Consider the following 24,811-nt stretch of genomic DNA (forward strand, 5'->3'; position numbering starts at 1 on the left):
CATTCAGGATTTTCATATAGCTCACCTTTGGTTTGGGTGTTTTTTTAGTTTTTTTTTTACTGCCCATTGATAGCTCAGCATGGCCTGCAAACTTTGCTCCAAGTGTGAAGGTAACACAGCATTGCATATCAGTACCTTGAATCATCATCGTCACCCAGACATGCATTCCTGCTGTGCTGATCACATGCCTGAATTGCACAGTTCAATTGGTGCTCAAGGTTTCCACTAGGAAAGAAGGTACCTTTTGTTTCCTGGGCTGCAATGGTTCTGGTTTGCACTAAGGACGTGAGAAATGTTTCTCTAAAGACTGCCATGATAAAATTGACAGAAAACAGAAAAAACTTCACAGTTATCTCCTTCTCCATCAATCTTTCTAAAATCATCTACATTTCACCCTAACTCACTGTGCTTCTAGAAATGACTGAAGTAAACTTTTTGTCAAGGACTCAAACCCAAGAAACTCTTTGCTCTCCCAAGTTGCACAAGACCCCATATAGAAGGAAAGTGTACAGATGTACAGGCTTGCTCTGTACATCCAAGTGCTGTGTTCAAAACTGACATTGCACCATTGATCACAACCCTTTGATCTTGACTGTTCAGGCAGTTTCCAAACCACGTAAGTGTCGATTTCGTAGTCCACATTTTATCAGCTTGTCTACGAGGATGCTAGCAGAGACAATATCAAAATCCTTGTTATATTCAAGAACAAACAACATCCACTGCTCTACCTTCACCGATCACACCAGACATTTCATTGTAGAAGGCTATCATGTCAGTCAGGCATGATTTTGCCTTCATAAAGCCATGCTCATTACTCATGATGACCTCCTTCTTCTTCTTCCATCATCTTCCCATGGACAGAGGGGCAGCCAACAAGCCTGTTACTACCCTGGACCTTCCTCCTTGTCTTTCTTTCTCCAGCTTATATAACACATGGCAGGAGGCTTACTTCAGTTCCAGAGGCTTTTGTTGCCTCTAGTGGTCTCTCTGACTTTTGTCTTATCTGCCTCTTCTTCTGATTATGGATTCTCCCTGCCATGCACTGCCTTTATCTAAAGTAGGATCCTTTCAGTCACAAGGCAACACTGACTTGCAGCTCCTGGGAGGGAAAACTCAAAGACGCCGGAATGAAAAATACCAGGCACCCACTGCTTGCTGAGCCCCTCCCACACAGACCTACAGTGTGGCAGACACTATGATGGACAAAAGCTGCTGTCAAATACTCACAACAACCTCCTAATGCAGGTGCCTAAGTTGCACCACTCAGTCCTGTGATCTTTAATTCTACCCTTTTCCTGCTCATCCTGACATCCAGCTCACTCACTGGTACACAGCACAAATGGCTCTGATCTGGCATGCCTATGACAGTAATTTTAGAAGAGCATTTCTTTCAGAACATACCAATGGAAGACAATCATGATCTGCATTACTGAAGAATGCAGTCATTCTGTGAAGACTGAGGTGCCAAGACAGAATGCAATGCATAGTCCTGCAGTGTGAGACAGCGCCTGCCTGAAGACCTTATCATCTCTTCAAACAGATACATCTGATGTACACCAGATTTTGCAGATTAAGGAGCTAAATTCATGGCTAAGGTCCCAGGAAGTTCTTATCAGAAAGAGGAGCAGCATCCCAGCTGCTGGGATTGTTGGAACATATCTGTCTGATAAGAACATATTCCTTGGTGAAGTAAGGTGAAAAATGCACAACCTAAGTTGAAACCTAAGTTGAAACTGTATCCAAAATATAGGACCAGCTGCCTCATCCAAAAAGTAAACCCAAACAGTAAAAGTAATCATGTTTCCCATACATACCTCAAACTCCAGATAGTGGTCCTTCAGTTTGTAATCCTCTACTTCCTTGCCTTTGAGCTTCTTGTCAGGAGGATAGGAACGGTGCTCAGCAAGCTCATTGGAGATCTGTTTCAGCTTAGTTTCATGAGACTTCAGCTGGTCATCCTTGAAAAACATGTTAGGCACTTAAGAGACAGAATCTAGAATATTTGATAAGCATAGGAAAATAGAGAGATACTTGTACAATAACACCAATTAGTTTCTTTTTCTTTCTCTCCTTCTCTCCTTTAACTAATCATAATCAGATTGATAAGGTCTGTTATCTCAGAGCTCTGTCCCCAACATCTCTCTCAAAGGCACCCAAGCAAAGTGGCCAAGTTTGCAGAAAAACTCGGGAGCTAGCAGATGCCACTGGGAAGGATAGCAAACCTGTCATCCCTCACCTTGCTGAGAGCAACAGAAGCAGCTTGCTGCAGAGCATTACTGACAACATGACACTCCTGCCCTAATACATTTTTTGGCAAATTAATTAAAGCTGTTGTGTATGCAGTCAGACCAAGGACAGAATGAGACAGGTGAACATCCTGCCTCAGGTCTTTGAAATGTAAAAGTAGCTCATTCCAGGACAGAAAGGACATGAAGTCAGGGTTCCTTCCATTTCTGCACAGCCAAATGCTCTCTGGTCTGCAGCTTCCATTTCTTCAGAACAATACAGTGCATCCAGAAGAGGAAGGGCTGTCCAATCCCCAAAAGGTATTTTGTTTTACTGAGCTGCTACCAGCCTTTATCCCACTGTGCAGCTGCAGAAAGTGAAGAGCTACTACTCCCCCTTTAGAGGCAATTTCCTTTATCACAATCCCAGGCCCACTCACTTCCTCCAGTCCATCTGTCAGCTAACCTTCCCTCTGCTCAGAAGGTTTCCAGCTCCTGCAGCATGGCTTTCTGGCCATTTGTAGGCTTGGATCTGAATTTATGCTTGAATTAGGTAAGTCCAAAATAGAGACATGATTATGCAGATCTCAGTGACCTAGCCAAACTCCTAACAGCAGGTAGTACCCAGCTCAGGTCCTGTGTATGCACCTAGCCTTAGAAGAGGGGATAGCTGCCAGTAGTTGTCCCCCCATGGTGTAACTGTGCAGCTTGCAGCTTCAAGCCTAGCTTGGACATGTCTGCACCACACTGTGAGTCACAGCAGGGACAGAGCCTCTTGGCTCACTGAGCTGGAGCTGTGGAAAAGAGCAGAAAGATAATAGTTGAGCCCCAGCTAATCTTGGGTTTCAACTCTTTTGCAAGAGAACCAAAGCAAAAAAAGTGGGATAATTTGCCTCCATCTATACATGGTAGGGTTCAAACCACTCACTATTGGCTGCCAAAAATTCTTGTTGCTCTTAGTAACTACCCTGGATATGCTTGCTCTCTCTATTAGGGCCAAATCACTCTTTACATTGTGCTGAATCTTAGGTCCCAGTGACATCCTGTTGCTGTGAGTTCTATAACCCGATGATGGGAGGTCTTTGAACAGCTATTAATTTGGCACTTGCAATTTCCAGGGCATCAGGCCTTTGTAGCTTTTGTGTGTACATGCACATTCTCAGAAAAAAAGGTGGAAAAAAAGCCCCAAACCCTAGTAGATATTTTCTAGACTGGTTGCTCCTTTATATATAGCTTTGTCACATCCCTCTTCAGCTGGACTAACCAAGATCAGACACTGATTTGCTTTTGAAAGCAAACTTGGTAAAATGATCTCACAGAGCCTGTCATGTCCTACCTCTCTCCCACACCCACGTTAGGTTCTCACTGCATACCGACTTTTGCCTGACCAGGAACAGGCCCTTTGAAGAAGCTCTGTCCATCATGATTTGGCCCACAAAATCCTAAACAGCACCCACAGGGATTTGACAATTCATATTTTTTTTTGTCTGCCAAATGAGAAGCAGCCTGCTGGCAGCTTTTCCACACTGACAGATAAAAGCAAACATGTTTCTGCTTGCCTTTGAATTCATCTGCTTTGAACACTTCACATTCTTCTGCCTTTAGCTAAAACAGCTTATCTTATTCCACTTTTCGTGTCTCCCTTTCTTCAAGACACAAACCACAGGGCTGTGTTCTATTTCTTTCCTTTCCAGATTAAATGGAAACAATGAGACTAGGAAACAATGTGCTAAATGGAACAATCACACAGAACAACAGTGAGTAAAAAACCTTTTTTTTTGGTGACTGGGGGTAAACTACTGAAGCACCATACAGTATTTTTAAAAAGGTATGCATGATCAAAAGGTAAAACCACAAGGATGAGACAAGTTATATTATACTGTATGAGACACGTTTCAAACTTTAACCCAGAACAGAAGATGGAAAGTTGATCACCACACTGTTAGAGGAAAGGCTACAGCTACAGAGAGGGAAAAAGCAGGGGCGACATAAAAACCCCCACCCTCTTAGAGAAATGCAGATTATGAGATAATGGTTTCCAAGGAGTGTTGCTAAGCTATAAAGATGGCGGGGAAAAAAAAAAAAAGAAAAAAAAAGGATTTAAGATGCAATCCAGAATGGGCAGATGACTTTAAAAACTAAAGGAGGTTACTCATAAAGTCTACACCTAGGACAGATCTCTATCCTAGATCACCAAGGACTTGTCACCCCTGCCACTGTCAACCTGATCAACACAATCAATACCATGTTCCTACCAGTGCAGGAAGAAATGCAGGCATGCATCACGGCTCTTAGAGTACACAGAGCTATGGGCACAAGCATCAGACACAGCCTGTCTGAAACAAGCAGAAGTAGGTGGTTTTTCGTGCAAGAAGTAGTAGAGCTGTGAAACTCCCTGCTACAGGATGCTGCAGAAGCTAAAAGCTTATGTGATCACAAGGGGAGACCAAAGATGCTCACGTAAGACGCAGTTTATAAATATACATCAAACAAGAAGTCCCTGAGCTGGTGAGAGTTGGAGAAGTATTGTGGAACAAATATAATTGATGCTTGCCTGATGCATCAGCTTTCACCTTTTGTCACCTCAATAAGCCAAAGACCATTTTTTCTGAAATGAGTAGCAATAAACAGGCATATTCAAAAAAACCCACCAGACAGTATTTGAAATGTCCTCTGCAGAGCCATAACCATGGAATGAAAATTCTACATGTGATACTAGGAACACTGGTGATTGTTTCTTTTCTTCAAAACTATAAAACAATTATATTCAAGTCTGCTCCTTCTCTCTCCCCACTTCAAACCTTGCATCAGGAAATAAGCAGAGATTTACTGTGCAAGCCTACCTCTCCAAGGAATGCTAGTGGCAACAGCCTCAAAATAATGCCGAGGACAACCATCCAGTCTCCTGCCAGCCAGAGAAACCACTATCACCTACCCTCTACATAAAGACAGCTCACCTGAGATAGCTTTGTTGTGGTGGCTGGCAGGAGCGGACGACTGAACTTCTTCTGAGAGCCAATTGCTGCTGGGAATGGTGGTGCAGAGAAGACGGCAGCCACACAGTTGATCTTATTGATCCAGGTCTGCATTTCTTCTTGGCTCCTGGGGAAGAAACACATTTTAAGCATGTGTTGACTCCGCCTCCCCTACCTTTCCCACCCCTTCAATGGCATTTTAAAAGCAAAAATAACCAGAACTGGACAAGTCTTAGAGTCTGCTCAGTCTTCTGATCTATCTTTGCAAGCAGCTAGTGTCAGGTATCTCAGTCATAGACTGGCTCGTGATTAGGTCCATAACTCAGCCTAGCACATATTTTTCCTAATCCAATCCAAATGACATAGGCAACAGAAACAACCAATGTCCTGATTCAGAGGTATGTTCTAAGGTTTTAGCTGTGCTGGACACCACAGATTTCTAAGAGGTTTCACATGAATCATAGTAGAAAAGGGCTCATGCTGAAGACTGATGCACAGGTTTTTAATGTCAGAAGCAAAAGACGGGTCATCTGTTCTGTCTGGATATCACAGCCTGAAGATCCTAATCAAATTATTCTTGTATTAAGTGGTAACTTTGTTTCTGACCAAAGCATATATTCTAGAAAGACATCCGGCTAGGACCTGATGACATCAGGAGACAGACAATCCAAGACTGCCTTTGGACATTTTTTTCAATGATTAATCACCCTGACTGTTATAAGTTTGTGCCTTGTTTCCAAATTGAATTTCCTGCAGCTTCAGCTTCCAGCTGTTGCATCTTGTTATGCCTTTCTCAGCTAGATTAAAAAGCCTCTTAAAACTTCATGCTTCTTTCTCATGAACTACTTTTGCACTGTAATCAAATCACTGCTTAATCTTATTTCTGATCAAATAAACAGATTCAGCCTCTTAAACCTCTGCTTTAACCTGTTCGGGAATGAATTTATCCCTCCTTCAGCACTGCTTTCTTTCCCCAGTGACTGGCACAAAACAGAAGTGAGCACTTACTGGGCTTGGAAAAGCAGGACCCTCCAATCTGCTGTTTTAAGCTTTAGGACATTGGGTTTCTTCTCATAGTCTGTTGCCTTGGATGCCAGTGCATGATGCACACTAACTGCATTCTTCAGATCTTCCTCTGACAAAGCCTTTTCTGGCTTATATTCATCCTGCAGGAGTTAACAGGGAAAAATGGCATCTTATTTCTCCATGTAATACCCCTTTTTCCTTAATCTAGAAAAAAAACTTGTTCCATAGTCATAAATAGTACTAAAGTACATTAAATGAATGAAGTCTGACTAGAGCACTTGAGAGTGGTTTCCACTACCTTTAACACCTTTTCTTTTCTCTTTCCTTCTGTTTTTTTGATTTCTTTGCAAGTGAGAAAAGTAGTTCCACTATCTGCTTGACAGGAAGAGGAGTAAACAGGGAGTATTTGACTATCACAATAGCTGTGGACTATTAGCCTTCGTTTAAGGAATCCTTCATGGCCTGTTCCCCACCTCCATTGCTCAATTGCTTGGGTTCTCAGCTTCCACTGCTCAATTTTTATTTCTCCCAAACAACTACATCTGTATGTCCTCCTGGCAGGCCCTCACACAGAGGAGAATCCTCATCATCAATCTCCACATAGCAATACATCAAACTCCTCTAAATCTCTCCACTCAGGGTCTGCAAATGGCAAGCACAGCACCGTCCAGGTTTCTCACACAACAGCACCACTCTTAACACCAGATGACAAAAGCAGGGGGTCAAACTTCTCTATGTTGCAAGCATTAGCCTGGGAGCAGACTTTGATCTCGTGAGCTACAGAACCTGGATGAGGGTACAAACATGGTGTAGCCACAAGTCCAGTTCAAAGCCTACCTGACTATAAATGGCTTGGGAAAGCCAGGACCTTTTCCGAGGAAAAGTCACTTGCAAGCAATGCTGCATGCACCCAGCTTCTGAAGGACAGACCAAAGCAATCTGCAACTGACTCTATTTCTTACCCTTATCACATCAAAAAAATCAGTCTCATCTGAAACCCACCAAGGGAGGGGGTGTGACAGCTGCAAAACAGAGGAATAGTTCCCTGCAGGCGTGTGGTTAACTACTGATCCCTCTACTTGAACACAAGAGTTACAAGATGGGGTTTAGCAGGCAACAGAGGGCAGGTCATAGAGCATGTGCAGGGACAGCACTAGCTTAAGTACCGAAGGAGGCACCCATGCTGAAAAGGAGGTGGTTAACACGCATGAACTGGTTTACAGGGCTTAATGTGACAGCATGCAGACCAAGACTGCAACCAGAGCCAACTACACCTCTGCTGAAGGCATCCGCTCTCAGCCAGACTGGGTATGGTCAGGGCTCTCCAGGATGAGTTTCAATGGATGGAGCGACCATCTCCTACAAGGGAGGACAGAGCATACTGCTCATCTCGTCCTTCCTCACAGAGGCCCAGCTATTGCAGGCTCAGGACTTGCTGCTGCTCAGACCCTTCACCTGAGGAGATGCAGCTAACCAGCAAACTGTTGCAGCACCACTTCCACCTGGGGCCAGACAAAGACACAACCCATCACAGATCTGGCAGGCCTAGCAGAAAGGCAGAGCACTGCTGCACAGATGAGCAAAGGGTAGCCTTCAACTTTAACATGTGTGGCAAAAGGAGTTTTCAAGAGAGCAAAGATAAATGTCCTTCCTCACTCATAGCTTGAGTCCCAGCAACCTTTGGAGGGATCTCCACATCGTACTGAACTCATGCTTAGAGCACTCTCTAAACTTCCTTCAAGGAAGATTTGGGAAAGGCTCTAGCTGAAGGACAAGAACTGGAGAAGGCTGTCTAACGTCTGGCTGAGCCCCATCTTGAAGATGGAGAAAACAAGCCCACAGGTCATGCCCTTCCTTCATGAGTTCAAAAGCCGATTTATTTGATAGTTTGGGGGGGAAATGACTCGCTCTACTGTACAGGGGGACTGGAAAAACTTCAAGGCCAGGAAATGAGCTTACACAGACCTCAGAAACATGAGAAATATCCTGGCTTTCCTGAAGTTACTGCCTAGCGACAGTGTCAATTATCACCTTGCCTGTTGTCTCCCAGCTTCCTCTGTGAGACGCATCCTATGTCCACAACCTACTCTGGTGTCCAATCGTGTTCCAGAAGAACTCCACATTTGGGCAGTCCCAGAAGCAGTCCTGGCTGAGAGAACTCCTCCTTACCCACAGACAGCATTCACACTAATCCTTGCTAATCCCACCGGATCAGCTGGCTGCAATCTACCTTGACAGATGGGGCTCTGCCAGCGTCTCCAAAGGCACTGATCAGCATACCGGAAATGTCTCTGCGAAGCTGGCCAGCCTCAGAGAAGACTAGAAGGACATGAATGTGCTGCTAAAATTCCACCTCTAAGGGCTCCAACTCTTTCCAGCTGGCAGGGAATGCTTAGGGGCACAGGAACACCCATATCTCTTATGCCATCAAGGACAGCACATGCTCTGATGTGCCAGTGTCAGTGTGGAGGCTGAGCTGAAACGGAAGGCAGCTCACTAAAGTTAGACCAAGCCAGTAGCAAGAAATAAATGATAAGCCGAAAAAGAACTGTGACCTTTCTATCAACTGAAGTCTGATGCAAGTGCTGCACACAATGCAATGACACGCTGAATTCATCACTCTCAGACTCCTGGAGAATGACTTTACCACATCCTGCTGACCTGAAGTCAGCATGTTTCTAAATTCATTTTTGATAGACCAGAGAATGGTATTTGGCTTTTTATCAGTCAGTGTACTGTGGGTGGATATCTCCCTCAGTTGCATGTGACAGCTGCAGAATTCTCTTCCAGAATGTCTCGTCACTTAACATTTTACATCATTCTGGTCTTTCTTTAATATTTCAATAGAGGAAACACATTTCAGAAAAGTTATATAAAACCACCTGAAAGCCCGCAAGATTTTTAAGTGCAACATCAAAGAGCAAAGATGTTGCAAACCTCACAGAAGAGCCTAAACAAAACATGAAGGTCCATGTCCTGCACTGCTTGCCCAGAAGCAATGTCTAGCAAGGAGGCAAGGCCAGCCTTATGTCTTCTCTTTATAAGCCTCTCTTTTGTATGCACACCACATCCCATGTCAGTCAAGTGAACAGACATTCTGTCAAGCTCCTACTTCACAATTTCCTCCTGCTATGAACAGAGGGCAGGAAAGTAACCTTGGCCTGAGGATGCCTAGGGACAACGCCAACATCCCAAACATGTCAAACCTCTCATTTTATGTAATACTATGCAGGCACATTTAGTTGGCTAATTGTGAACTCTTCCACTGAGTGCCTCCAGTGGCATTTGGGCTCACTAATTCAAAAACCATCTCTCTTAAATCACTTACTTAAAAATAAAACAATACGCAGCACATGAATTGGCGCTGGAACAGTTCCAATGATAAAAAAGAAAATACATGTGGGCATGGAGACAAAATGGCCCAGATAAACTCCTCAGTAAATCTCAAGTGACCACCCTTTACAAACCACTCTCACACATGGACTTTGATAGCAGAACAAGGAGAACTGGACTAGTATGCAAACAGAATGACAGCAGAAATGGGATCACACTGCCCACTGGGGGAATCACAGCTGCTACAAACAATATTTATATTACAGTAGTGTCTTGAGGGAACAGCTGAGTTACAGATAAACACAGAAAGCAACACTGCAGAGGTTGGTATATGTATTTGTGTTTATATAGCACCTACAACAGTGAGATTTACATCTCCCCCACTTAAACAGCACCCAGTGCAATGGACCCATCACCACAGATGTTACCTCCACAGATAAACAGATTATGTACAGATAATGAGAGAAAGAAGGAAAATGAGTGTTTGCTTACGTGAATGCACTCTGTCCTATAGCATTCCATAATCAGGAGAGAAGACAAAGGCAAAAACATCTTTTGACCATGACTACTGCCAAAGCTATGCATTTCTACGAACAAATCAAGCTGTTCTAAAACGCTCCTGAATTTTCTGAAATTAGGATAATTTCAGTGTCCTGATATTGTAAAATGAAATATCAGCTCATCAACTTCTACTTGGCCTAGCTGTGTATTTTAAAACCCTGGCACCCTCAACTTCGCGATGTGTCCCTAACTGAGCAAACTTTATTTCAGGGCTGAAGCAAAGCCCTGGGGAAGCTCAGAGCTGCCCCATCATCCTGTGAATAAGACACTTCCCATCAGGCCCTTTTGTCAACCTTGTGCTAAAGTACAAGGCACTAAAGTAAAAGCCTTGCTTGTCACTGCTACAGTGAGATAATTTCAGTGCAAGTGTCTTCAGAACCAAGTGGGAGACTGCAGCTTTGCAAAGTAGCTACTCTGTAATCACTGAATTCAAATACCGTGATAAGTACAAGACACACAAATAACAAATATGTAAGAACTCCAGCAATGCAAAAATGCACTCAGATGTGAAATTACTCTCTTACTGGTGAGAGTGGGAAGAGCACCATTCTGTAGAGAATTAGCATGCTACGTCAGCATCTCTACATCTTGTTAAACAGCATTTTAAACTAATATACCAGTAATACTCATAAAAATATGAGTACTTAATTATGTACTTAATTATGTATATGAGTACTTAATATGAGTACTTAAAATTATTAAGACTCTGAAATAGACAGCATCTCCATTTTTTCCCGTAGCAAACTTATCCCCCCTCAAAGATCAAGCAAGAAATTAATTAATGTGTTACGGACAAGGAACCTTTTCACTTCTTAGGGAGCCATGCAGTCTTCTCAGGCGACTAAAAATTATTTAGTTCAGAAATCAAAGAAGATTACTCAAACCTGCCATGAAGGCCACTTCAGCAAAATCTGAATCTGCTGCTAGCAAAAGGACCAGAAGGAAGGCTCAGCTTGGTTCTGGTCTCTTGCACTGGCTTTGAGTATGTCACATACAACCTTCAGCCCAAATCTTCCATCCTGACTGCAGATGTGTTTTGTCTGTTACAAGACTTCAGCTCTCTCAAAAAAGTATTGCACTAAGAGCATCCACCTTGCAAACCTCATGCTGCAAAAATTAGAACCAAAGTACTCTCTTTCTTCTAAGAGGCTATCCAGGGTGGCTCCAGTGAAACCAACAACTTCAGAAAGCCACAGCAGGGGAGGAGGAAACAGCAGTATGCACTTGAACTTGTGCTCCTGACAGTTGTAAACCATAGTGGAAAAATAAAAAGGCTTTCAAAGGAGCACACTTCTACAATACAGGACAGCCTGGACAAACATCACCTACTTCATTAATATTTCACCTATGCTGGGGGCCAAAAAATCTTAACAATCTACTTTGCTGCTATCATTTATTTGATTTTGACAGTTCTCACCCATATGCTGCATTTCATGTACCAAGAGTACAGTTAAAACTGCACTATAATATATTTAAACTTGTGCCAAAAGACTTGAAGGGTTTCAGCTGACATTTTTTTTTAGACTTCTTGATGTCATGGAGCAAAGTTTATTAGAAACCAGTATCTCATCTTGCTCTGGGGAGAAAAAAAGTATCCTTTTATCCTTCCATTCTGCTGGGGAGTAGAAGCTGCAGCTTCCTACCAAGGCCAAGCTGCCATTCAATTGATTTGCAGCTGGTCTTGCAGGCACTGCGAAAATGTATACCATGAAAAGATGGGAAAGGAGGACAGCCTTACAGGAGGAGAAGTCATATGTATGAAATGCAATGTTAAAAGCAGCCTAGAGGAATGTATGCAAGACACAGAGAGATAATGCTGTCTTTGCAGGTGAAGCTGGCTATTTTTTCAGCTGTGATTGACGGCAATGATATAACCAGAAGCAATAGGGTACACATGTGAATGGGGACAATGGAACTTAACTTTAAATTATGAAAAGAGGGAGATGTCAATGAAAGGATTCATGCCTGAATGTGTGTATAAACAGGGTAAGGGGCAGAGAGTGCAGCTACGCTGTGTGTCAAAGGGAAAGGAGCCTGGAGGTGGGCTGTGAGAGCGGAGAGGATGCCTGCTGCTTTATCCAGCTTTAATTAGTTTCCAAAAGACAGTGATTTCCCATACCTTCTGCAAGTACAGGACCGTTCCCTTTAGTACAGCATAAAAGGTTTTCCAGCCTCGCTTTCCCCGGGGAGCTGCAAAGAAAACAAATGAAAACCCATTTAACTTGGATCCATTTTTACACTTTTCTAGGCAACAGGAAAGCTACATTAATCCTGTGTTAAACCTCCTTTGTACTCTACTTCTCAAAGGACAATTCAACTTAGCACAGTGCCTGCACATACCTGCTGTGTGAGAGAGTAATAAACCAACTCTGACGACAGCCCTGGACTGGATCAGAAGGGAGCAGCAGCAATGCAGAAAGAAGGTCAGAGAGATCCAGCCTTTGTGCTCTTGCAGGTAGGCGGACACTGTCCCTACAGAGCTAGGTCTGCAGTCTGTGCCGTGACAGTTCTCAGAAGGAAATACCCTTTCTTCATGTCACAGCAAGCTGGCAGGCACTGCTCAGGACCAATGGGGCACTGCTTAGAAAGCAGTGCCTCTCAAGAGCATCCTTCCCTCTTGCCACTGCTGCACACCTGAGTTGGCACTGAGCGGTCGGATAGCTTCTTGGTCCCCTCCCCTGTTCCTGCAGCCACAGGGGAAGCCAAAGAAGAAAAAAGAGAGGGGAGCCAAACAGAATACTAATGAGAAAAACAAAATCATCCCTCAAGAAACCTAAAGAGGGGGATTCAGCATGATTGCTGCAGTTTGAAATTCAGCTGCAATAGAGGGAGAGAAGGCACAGACTGTACGGCCACAGCCTGAGGCTATAAGCCTGCATCTAAGCTCCACCAAACATGCACCACTTACCAGCATCCACTTGTGTCTGCACTGAAATTAATAACACATGTATGACTAAAGCATCACCCTCAGAAAGGCATCCCATTTTGATCTTAAGACAGCAAGTGATAGTGAAGAGGTTATTAGTCTCTTGCTCCAGAGGTTAATCATTCTCATCTTACATAACGGGACTTCTTTCTAATTGGCATTTGTTTGGACAGCTTCCAGCCACTGGCCCCTGTTACATCCTTTTCCTCTAGATTGCTTAAGTGTTTCAGTCCTCAGTACTCCTTTCCTGAGAAAATACCTATAACATGCCAGCACATCACTTCATTAGCAATCCTGCACAGGCTGATCTGTAACAGCTCCAATAGGAAATGAAATATGACAAGGTCTAACTAAAAGAAAAAAGAAGAAAAAGTCTCATTTTATTTGCAATGAGTCAGAGTCAGAATGTAACTTTTTCAAGAGCTGCATGACAATAAGAGGCAGGCCCCCTAGACATACAGGAACTTCTGAAAACATGGCCTTAATTACATTACTCATAAAAGGATTATCCCCAGAATGCCAGCATCCGGTGTGCTGAATAATGAGCAATTCTGATTACTTTTAATTAAAGAAATAATTTAATAAAGGCAACTAGATACAATTACTTACTAAGGTTAAATAAACAGAAGTTTAATAAAGAGGAACCTATTCAAAGCATCCAGTCATCACAAAGAACGAGGTCAGTTTGATTTCGACATCTCTGTTTGGATTTAGCCACCCAGCTGTCAGCCTCCAGCTTACAAACACCAACCTCCAACTGTACCTTCTAAATTATATTAGCAAAACATGCAAACATCAAAGAGCTAAGCCAAGCTAGGAGACAGTTGCAGTTACTGGAAACCCATCACAAAATCAGACTTTGCCTTCAGGATTCAGCCAAAGAGTGTGAATCCTGAGTAGGGGATCATCAACAACTAGGAAAAATATAGATGCTCTGAGTAGCAGATCAATAGAAAACAAACAAATGAAGATGTCCAAACAACAGAACACACACAGCTGAATCAGAGACCTTCGATAATTAGTGGATCACAAATGTATGTAGGACAAAAGGGAAAGAGAATAATAAAAGTAAGAGGCACAGCAAGTTTGCCAGAAAAAAGGGTAGGGAGGAGCAGCATAGTGTAAATCTGGCTGTCACCAAAAGCTGCTGTATTTCACTGGGGAGATGACTCAAGGCTAGCAAAGTAGGGAAGGAACAGTTACAGCATCTTCCAAGTAGAGATAAAGAACAGCCTTTTTTAAAATACAGACCCAAAGGCATGGGGAGATTTGAAACAATCTGGTGCCACACAAGGAAAAGGAGAATTACCAAACTGCTACGGAACAGCTACTGTAATTCACTCCAAATTGTTTTGTCTTCTGTAAGCCATGAGATTCATTTTCTTTTAGTACAAAAGATCTACATTGCCTGCTGTATTGCACTATTCATTATGCTTACGTATTAGAGCTGCTACAAATGGGACTGAAAATTGTAAATCCCGGCCTAATAGTGGAAGTGTGATAATCCAATTGCTGCACTGTTTGCTATTGCTGCAATTTCCCCTAATGAAGCAGCACTATTTGCCTTGAGAAGCACATGGGCTCATCGTATGTGGCATTATGCATGGATAACATGAAAATGATGTTAAGAGTGAAAGATACTCACTTTTCTTTCCATCCATATCTGCATGGATTTTCCGAGCCAGAAAGCCAGTCTTATACACAATAGCATTGGGGTCATGAGGGATGTCCAGGAATGGGTTATTTGAGTTGCCAATTCGACTGACAGCCTTTGTCTGGCTCACATTATCCTTTTCATCTGTACCATCTGAGTGAGACTTTTTCTTTTCTTCTTCATCCCTTAAAAAGCAGTAAAAAACAAGAATGAATGAGGGACTAACCAGCAACGTTTAATTTCAGATATTCTTGCACATTCCTTGTCAAAACACCTCTCTCTTTATAGGGGCCCTATTTAGAGAAAAACTTCAGCTATGCTCCAAAATATAGTCGGATTATAGCAAAGCTTCAGTTCACCCACTTCACTAGCACAAGGACATAGGAGCCAGATCTCAATGAAGCCTAAGCTTCCCTTTTACAGTCTCAAACGCCAGTATTTCAAGATCATTCTGTGTCCTTAAACTCCACCTTTTTTTAATTCTACTTATTTGAGTGCTAAAGTGTGAAATATTTGCCTGCTGGGTTCTGAAAAATCTCCAATTTCTTCATGAGTTCACAGGTAGATGAAAAGAATTAGATTACTACAGATCACTGTGGCTTAGCCCTTAACTTAGCATATGAAACACAGACTCTACCTCTTTTTCTTTATTTTCCTCTGCAGACTAGCATAAAAGTAGCAATTTAAAAATAAAAACTATACTAGGTGAATTACATTATCTGTATTTTGGAAACAAAATGCTGCCCAAAATGTTACTTATTAGGGCAATATATTCAACACAGTTCTTGGGGACAACAATGCAACCCTTTTCAGCAAGTCACAAGCACTGCCTGACTAATAAATTCCTTTTTATATGTCACAGCCAATTGGGAAAAGGACCAGGAAACCTAGAAAACAAAGGGTGTTCATCACAAGAGTAGAGCGATGGTTTCAGAGAACAACAGGCCACTGAATCTGGATGGATGGTGTATTTGGAGGAACCAGAGTTAGTGTCAGATTAGAGAGCAGCTCTGTGTCTTTGAAGTCCCCACACACTCCTCTCCAGGTGACTGGGAAAGGTGTGTCAGGGAGGATGAAGTCTGTCATTGGAAAGTCATGACCAGCATACAATGTAAAAAAAAAAAATCAACATCACTTGAGTGTAATGATGGCCGATGAGGGGGTGCACTTCAAGCCGCTGCATCTCACTGCACCCAGATGGTCAGGAGAGAAACTTCAGGCAGACCTTCCAATCACAAGTATATATTCAAAGGCATCAAATCAGATGAGGATTAGCAAGGAGTATGTCAGTCCAGAAGCTCATCTGGGGGCACACTACAACCATGTCTGTTTATGGGAATTACTATCCCAAGAAATGTCTTCCAAGAACTTCGGGCTACAGCAACAATGTGCATTATCCTGATCTCTCCTGAAATGGTCTTCTGGGAAATAACTTAGTCTGGGGAGATACAAGGATAATAGATCGACAACAAGGAAACTAAATCCAGAAACACAGAGGCTATATTAGTGAACTCAGCAGTGCCAGGGAATGTTCCAAGGCATTTGACTTTGATCACTTCATATTAGTTTGTGCTTGGCATGGTCTCAGCCCAGCACACTGCCAAACTATTTCCAGACACCATTTAGGAATTAGCGCAGTTAAAAACCACCACAACAGGCAGTACAGAGGCAAGCACCTTTTCTAAGGTAAGACTTTTCAACAGTATGGATACACATCAACATTTAGCCTGGGAGTCAAGCAAAGGTGCCAGAAATGTGATTCAGATGTATAGAAATGGTGCAGCCAAATCGGTGCACCATGCCTTTATGGTGTTGTCTTGCAAGGTCCTCTGACTAAGAGGAATAAAACTTCTACTTGAAGACTCGATTCCTGCAAGGAAGAGCAGTCCTTGCATCTTTCAGCCTATTGACACGTTTTCCCACTCAAGAACAGAATGATTTGCAAAACACTTTCCTTGGTCAAAGCACGCTTTGGTTGAAACCCTCTCCAACTGGAAAAGTGTAGAAATTTCTGAAAATTTTGATTGCCCTGTCCTTCCTATATCTACCACACTTACTAGCTGCTGGTACATCTGTGGACGCACAGTCTGACATACGTTTCTCAGATATTTGTCTGTTCCAGGAGCAAGTTCTACCAACACAAGTCTGTGGTACCTAGTCCAGACTAAAATTTCTCACTGGGCATAAGCTCTTACGCTGATTTGTCACACTGAAGTGCCTTGTGAATTCTGGGATCTCAGCCAAGGACACAGTGGATTTCTCCTTGCCAGCAGAGGCCTACTGCAGTAAATAGCTTAGCATTTTTTTGGAATAAGCTACCTCCTTTGGAGCTATGGGAGTGAATTATCCTATAGTGATCAACTGTCCTGTGGGAATGTGCCAGTACCCTTATCCAAGCAGCCACAGGTGGTGTGGTGAGCAGTCCTGGGGATGATGGACACCACTAGTGCTGAGGGCAGTGCTCTTGAACTTCGCATCTCTGAGGAAGCTATTAAAACAGGAATTCTTCAAAAGACAAATGTAGACAGACCAGACAAGGACAAAATGACATCTGCTGTCATGACTGCTAGTAGCACTGAACAAACCTTTAATTGGTCCTTTAATCTGTCACTTAAAATGGGACATTGTTGAGACTCAGAAGCCTTAGGCACTTTTGAGAGCTGAGTGCTCTGTCAAGATGCATAAGGTCAAGACACAGGAGCCAGTCTGTAAGATGCAAGGGAACCAGAGAGGCAAGGAGGATTCATTATGTAGAACGAGAAGCAGATGAACAACAGAGAAAACAGAACTAAAAGGAGCTTCTCTCTCTCTCTGATCTTGAATATGAAACACCAGTGGAAATAAAACCAAGTGACCTGGGACTCACTTATTAAAATACTCAATTTTTAACAGTGGTCAACTGTAAGAAGAAAGTGGGACAACTGGGAGGAGTGTCAAAGTTGCAAAACAGTTCAGGTATTAGCTTTCCTTATGAGCCCTTCAAAGTTGGCTGAATAGATTGGTCCTTGACTGGCTTTAACAAGGATTTAACAATTTAAGCTTACCCCTCACCAGCCTTTAGAGTATGGTTGCAAGAAGGAAGATAAGGAGAAAATTCAGCTGGCCTCTGGATACATACAACCTGAAAACTGATCTTTGAAACCCTAGCCTGTGGGGGTGCAACTACTTCCTCATCCTCAGATGGCTTTCTGGAGATGATTCAAGCTCTGTAATATCCCCAGTGTGAAAGCAGTCTCCAGTGATGCAGGAGTAAGAGTCAGTGGGTGGTGTCTGTGTTCAGTGTCATGGATCTAGTGTCACAGAGGCAGAGCTCAGGTCCCTGTCAGGGACAGGCTCAGTGCCTCTCCTTTCCATGTGGTACAGAAAACAGCACTATCCTTGTGCTTTTGGGGAAAAAACCCACGTTGGTTCCAATGCACCTTTCAGTAGCAAAACACCACCATGAGGGTCCACTTAGGTTTGCAGAACTCTTACGAGATTTTCTGTCTTTGATCAGCAGACTGAAATCACTCCTGGCTCTGGGTCTGCAAGTGATTCCTCTGGTGACCCCTGACCTCTGACAACTCAAAGGGGCTAATGGCTGTGAACCCTCTTGTGTCTCTAGTGTCTTCACTCTGCTGGGTACTCATGACAGTAAAAGGCTACCACCTGTAAGGTTTCTCCAAGAATCTACTTACAGCACAAGGAGATTCAGTTACACTTCCCTTAGCTTGTCTCTTTGGGAAGGGATCTGCAGATATATCAGTAACCAGGGCACTGGCTATCCATGAGAACCAAACCCAGGATCTGCTTGTTCTATCACTTGCAGACACAGTATTAAAACAGCAATGTTTTCCTTACCAAATGCATGATCACTGACAACCAGAAAGAGTCTGGCTTTTAAACACGCAGGTTTGAAAAAACTGCAAAAATACATATGTTGCCATTTTGGTGAAGAAATATATTTTTGCCTCCCCCCAGAAAGACCTTATACAAGAAAAGTACCTTTTTTAATTCTGAGAGAAAACCATCATCTTGTTCTCTCAGGAACAAACACATTTCTTTATGTTTTATGGTGTGATTTGAGGCTCTGCCTTGGAAAACTTCGAAGTCACAAAGCTGGAAAGACAGGGTCAAGCCCTTCATTTTTAAAAGTCTGCTCTGTGTCTGAATTTTTTCAAATAGAAAGCTTAGATGACATGACAAAAGCCTATGCAAATCCATTTAAAAAACAGCATTTAAAAAAAAATCAGATTTGTAACACATATTTATGAATCTTTGGAACTGATAGCATCTGTAGTAGCAAACTGACTTCAGAAATGAGCAGACAGAAGTTGTGGCATCTTTCCCAAAAGGAGGAGAAAAGAAAGGAGAGCCAGGTGATTACCACCTGACCCCTCTCAAAACCCAGCCAAAGAGGAAACATCCTGGAACTTGGGAGACAAAGAGTTAATTATAACAGGGAGAGATTTCTTGGTCTGATCTAGAAAAAAGGTGAGCTTCAGCACAGACATCTTTATAACCACCCCAGTCTCAGTGTCACAGTTGCTGCAGGAAACACAGAAAGGATTTAGCAGCAGCCCTTCCCCACCATCACTGTGTCAAAGACCTATTTTGGTTTCTCTAGAAGCAGATTATTTTTCAGTGCAGTCCAGAAAAACAAAAGGAATACACCATATCCACGTCTAAATTTCTCTGGAAAGAAATCTATCATCAACTAGTCAAAACCCAAGTGATTCTCCTGAAAGCTACACTGTCCTGAGGAGAGAGTTTTCAGAATATGACTGCCTCAAGTGCAGCCATTCGTTTTTTGCAATTTTGTAAGCAGCTCATTGGGATTTCATATGGTAATTCTAGATCACCACTCGGCCTATTTTAAGATGATGATTTTATTATTCCTATCACCTTCAACAGGAAGTAAACACAGTATTACAAACAATGGAGAACAATAATGTTCACCACCACATTTCCATGTAGACATCTGCAAACAAAACATATTTAGTTCTGGCGCCTCTGAAGCCAAATTACCTTTTTTTCTTCAGCTTAAAGATGATGATGATGGGTGCAAAAGCAAAAGGATGCGAAACGTCTATAGAAAATAGGCCTGAAGGGATCTCAAGAGGTCAGCTAATCTGTCTCTTTGCCTCTGAACCTGGATCCACTCTTCCTGACCCATTCTGGACAGAATAAACAGCTCACAAAATCCTTCAGCAAAAGCACTTCCATAGCTCGTCCAGGCAAACCTATGCCCTGGTTTAAAAGGCTTATTGCTAGAAAGCTTCTTTTAGAGTTGAATCCAAACTTCCCTTGCTTCAAATTTAAACCCACCCACAATGGGCACGAAGAATAATTCACACCTTTCTTCTCTGTGACAGCCTTTACACACTGAAATAAATACACTCAGGTCCCTCTACTCAGTGCTCCCTTTTCCAACTAAACAAACCCAACTCTTAATCTTGCCACTCATGTTCACAGAATCTTGAATTCATTTCATCTTACGAGTGATGTCAGGGTTGAAGAACAAGAGCATGAAAAAATCTTATGGAAGTATCAAATCCCTCAGGGAAATTCAGGCAGCCATGAGAAATTGAGACACAATTATTGGGGCTACATGCACTCCTGGAGTGGTTCCAGTAACCTCAGCACTCTGAAAACAGGATGCATGGACTAACTGGATGAAAAAGTACGTGGTTTCACTGCAGTCAGTAGCAACTTCTGCCAAGGACTTCTGTGAGACCCAATCACCACCTAGTGCTTCACTAAGTAGAGAGGAAGTATGTAACAGGACAACGACAGAATAATTGTATTTCTGATCGTTAGTTTTCCCTTGACACTTTTCTCTTTTTTCCCAGGACACTGAACAAGGAAGGCAAGAGGAAACAGCTAACAAAGTAAACGGCAAGCCAAGTAAATGGCAGAATGTTTTCCAGCAGTTCTACTGTGAAAAGCAACCAAAACATTTGGGGGGTGCAGTAAAAAGAAGGAGTGCGCTTTCAGGACCCCACATTCACTAGTTCAGGGTAAATTCCAGGTCAGATCTCTTTATTTTTAGACCATTGTATGTGATATGCTTTTAACCTTTTGAAGAACTTCAAGCCTGGAACTACTGCAGAAAAAGCAGTGTAATGCAATTCTGTCTTCCAAAGCTGTAATTGTGCTTCCCTGATGATAAAGGATAAATGAATACTCCTACTGAAAGTCTCTAGAGCACATCCGCTGATTAAGGTGTCACTTGTCTTGACTACAAAATTGGAGTCAATGGTAGCCTTTTCTTTCTGTGGGCTTTGGATCAGACTGTAATTCTACTGGAAATGGATGGCAAACCATTTAGGAAGATGACACACCTAGCTTACAAGTAGTAAAATAAGGATCATGCAGCAGTCTTCCCCCATGTTACATATTGCTGTTACCCTCCCCTGCCGATGGACTTATTAATCTACCAAAGAATGTACTGCCAGAACAGCTCTTAAACTGCTGATTAGCTCGTAAGAGAAAGTCTTAGATCCTCAAAGGGATTCTGGCTGGTGGAAAGGCATTCCTTCAACATGCCAGCATCGCAAGGGAGCCCTGTTTCCACCTTTGCCTTACCTCCCACTTCTTCCCCGTACCAGGGAAGAAAAGCAATACTCTTTGGAAAGGAAAGAGAATCTTCTCTAGTCCCATCACTGCAAAACCAGCCATGCCCCCTTCCTATCTGCCTTTCTCTAAAGATGACAACAGCAGAGCAAGAGAGTCATGTGCCTCCTCTCTTTAGCTCAAGGCAGTCCTGAGGCTTCTTGGGGTGATTACTTTACACCAACCACACATCTCTACAAATGAGACGTAGAAAGCGAGGTGATGTGAAAGATGCTGCCCTCTTCTAGCCAGCACTCTCAGCCCTAAAGGTAAAGGCACAAAGTCTTCGACTATGCCCAGAATGAGCTTTGTTTCTCTGCATGTGAAGCAATTTTCCCGTCAGTCCAAGGTATTTGTCTGGACTGGACTGGAACAGACAATCGGCTCCATTGAGCTCTCTGCTGGGAGAAGGTGGCTTTACACCCACATCCCAAGGCCTTATTTAAGAATGAGTCTGATTTCTCTCTTCCAGCCTGCTTGCAATTTCTCTCCAAAAAATTCATTAGCAAGGGACATGGACTGGACTATGTAAACGTGAAGCAGTTACTACCTATACAGAAGAAAACTATCTCATAAATCACCTTGACTGAAGCTTACAGGAGCAAAGCCAGGCATAAGCCAGTTCCCACCTGGAGGCTGCCCAAGTGTATTAGGCACAGTATGGTCTCTTGGCAAGAGAAAGAAAACTCTGACATTGAGAAAGTCACATAATGGATTCTGCTGGGTCCAAAGTACCTGAGAGAGTCTTGCTAACAGCTCCGGTGTTGTGACATGTAAGATTCACACAGTGTATTCCAGGTCCAAGACACAGGCTGGGAAAATGTCTCCAACCATACTTCTTATAAAGCTCATCAGAAATGGCATTTCTTGGTGATTCCCCCTAGCAGAACACCTTCCTCACTACTTTGACATTACCTAATACACTCATGAACAGAGGCTGCAATCCCAGTTGAGACCAGCAGCCTTTGTGAGGCTGCACACCCTGCCCTGACAAGAAGTTCATTTGCAGATGATGAAACAGGTAAGATCAGAAGCCAATGAGCCTGCAAGACCTATGGCAGGTGTTAGGACTTCTAGCAGGACCATGCATCCCACACATATATTGTTCTCAAGAAGGTGAGATTTCAGATATGCAAATCTACTCAGGTAAACGTCTCATACAGCCAACATAGATAAAAGATTATTTTTTTTTTATTTTACTCCCAATTCCACTGTTCTACAAGTGGCAAAAACTAAAATAGGTCCTTCTACTCTTTGTTGGCATGCTTAGACCTCATGAAACCTAAGCACAGAGAAATGACAATTTAACACAAGCAGAAATTGAAGCTCTCTCCTGTCTGCAGTATTTCCATAGTTAACAAGTGTTAGGCTGTCAAAAGCCTATGGACAGGGGGATATCACTTTGTCCAATTTATCATCTTTCATATTAGATTGTTGTCAAGTTATCCGTAGTTAATCAGGAGACAAACCAAGACAATAAACCAATAGCAGGAAACTCAATCCAAGGCATGTGTTTCTATTCTGTGGTTCTGACACAATGTACCGAAAGATAAAGGGAGAAGTCAACTTCTGTTTTATTTATGCAGTCATAGAACAATGGAGGATTTAATTTCTCTCTTTTCAGGCTGAAGTTTCCTTCTAAACGAAATGTCCTCTTTCCTTACAAATGCAGTTGACTCCTATCATTAACAATTCCCTTCGCTGGAGAAACAGATGAGGCAGTATTGCCAGGTCTTTCATTAACAGAAAAGCAAACTCATTACGTATACTAGCTGTCTTCTACGGGCTTCGTAGCCCACTTGAATGGTGACATAGGATGTATAGAGAGATTACTACAGAGGTACTATTTTTAAACTCCTAATTTCTATGCGGTATACTTACACTGCCCATTCCAGCTTCTCATTCTTGATTGAATTGTAGAGGGCCTGCAAAGAGAGAAATGAGATGGGATTATTGTTTGACCCCTGCTACACATACATTAATATCCTGAGGAAAATTACCTAATACCAGCAAGTGAGCTGTCTCTTGCCAAGGAAGTACCATAACTGCTCATGGTAACACAAATCTCATCTAAGGAAAAAATACCAGAGCGCAGGGTTTGAGATTACACTTATTTCCTCAAGCAGGTTTTGTAGTTTTGTGGTTTTTTTTTTAAATAACTGTGTTAACTTTGCAAAAGCCACAAGTCCACAGCCTTGAAATTCAAGGTCCAATTAACTCCTGATAGTCAGTGAGATGTTTTTGTCATTGACTTTGATTGAGCCAAAATTTCACCCTGTGGGCTTACCTGTAAAACTATGCCAGAATAGCTATTCAAAGTCCCTGATCCTCACAGACACCTAAATGCTTTCCCAGTTGCATACCCAGACAGAAACACATTCAATTTCTGAGTGCAAAACAAAATGAACAATAAGCAGCTTTTGGGCTTAAAGATCAATGTCTTGGACTGCTGCCTGCTAACATCATTACATTTTTAATTCATAGGAAAGATGCCAGCAGGTCTGACACCAAAGGTCATAATTCTGCTGTTGATACCAGCCTGCAAAGAAATGTGTCTAGAAGCTGACTTAAGCCTGGGTGGATATCAGAGAGTTGGCACGGATTTCTTTTGAGAGGAAGTAGGTACATCACTTGGATAAGTGCGCCTGATTTCAGCTCTCCAGGAGCTGATCCATAGGATGGGTAAATGCCTGCTATTACTACAACCTAATGGAGTTCTTCAAATAGGCCACTTGACTCAGATAAAGTATTTTGGTATGGAATGTCCCTGATTCTCACACTTATAATCCACATTTGTAATTTACCTTATATACATAGCTAGATTTACTCCCTCTGGCACATAACTCCTACACAGCCTCAAAATATGTTAACGTGTAGAAGAACTGTTGGTGCACACGATTACCAAAAAGTAGCACATCAAGTATGAACAAGCCTGAAAATCACATACTATAATAGCTATGACATGTTCAACAGCAACATTAACATTTAAATAGCCTTAACTCTGACCCAAAACAAAAATAATGTGGAAAACAGACGAGCTGAAACTAGTCTTGTGCATATGCCACAGCTGAACTTGCAATGAGAATCCCATGAGCATATCCCACTGCTCATCCTGTGATCCACTGGCTCCTCTCTGAATCTTGCACAAGCTATTTGACGATCCTAATATTCAGTTCTGTGAAAATCTGTCTCGACTGAACATACACAAGCAGGTCAAACATACTGGTACAACTTGCCTCACGCTCATGCTACACATGCAGCAACTTTTAGTCAGAGTGTACCATAAAAGTAGGTTTCTCAGAGTAACAGAACAGATATGACCAACAGGAGGAATTATCCCACATCCTACTTATACTGAGCTACAAGAGAGAGGTCTCCTAAATGCTAACAAGGGCTTTGCTACACTATTCATAGCAGTACGATAAAATATTTCCAACTCTGGAGTTTTCACTATTTCTATATATCCTATCTTCTCTAAACTTGTATAAGAAGCTCGGATCCAAAGGCAAACAGCTGA

General features: G+C 42.5%; 1 protein-coding gene across 5 annotated transcripts in view; it reads right to left on the minus strand.

Moving 5' to 3' along the window:
• PSD3 (pleckstrin and Sec7 domain containing 3) overlaps positions 1-24,811 on the minus strand; it is a 110,837-nt gene that overhangs the window by 12,136 nt on the left and 73,890 nt on the right. For 4 of the 5 annotated variants that reach the window (XM_062609782.1, XM_062609783.1, XM_062609784.1 and 1 more), the window contains 6 exons: positions 23,176-23,219; positions 14,692-14,885; positions 12,240-12,310; positions 6,209-6,366; positions 5,183-5,327; positions 1,815-1,958 (listed from right to left, as the gene is read on the minus strand). In XM_062609782.1, the coding sequence (XP_062465766.1) occupies positions 1,815-1,958; positions 5,183-5,327; positions 6,209-6,366; positions 12,240-12,310; positions 14,692-14,885; positions 23,176-23,219 (756 nt within the window). Of the gene's footprint in view, positions 1-1,814; positions 1,959-5,182; positions 5,328-6,208; positions 6,367-12,239; positions 12,311-14,691; positions 14,886-23,175; positions 23,220-24,811 lie in introns of those variants that run through there. The other variant, XR_009963045.1, reaches the window with a different exon arrangement.

This window comes from Pezoporus occidentalis, unplaced genomic scaffold, assembly GCF_034315485.1.
Source record: "Pezoporus occidentalis ecotype Australia unplaced genomic scaffold, CSIRO_AGI_Poc_V1 ctg140, whole genome shotgun sequence".
In the NCBI taxonomy this organism is placed as follows: Eukaryota; Metazoa; Chordata; class Aves; order Psittaciformes; family Psittacidae; genus Pezoporus; species Pezoporus occidentalis.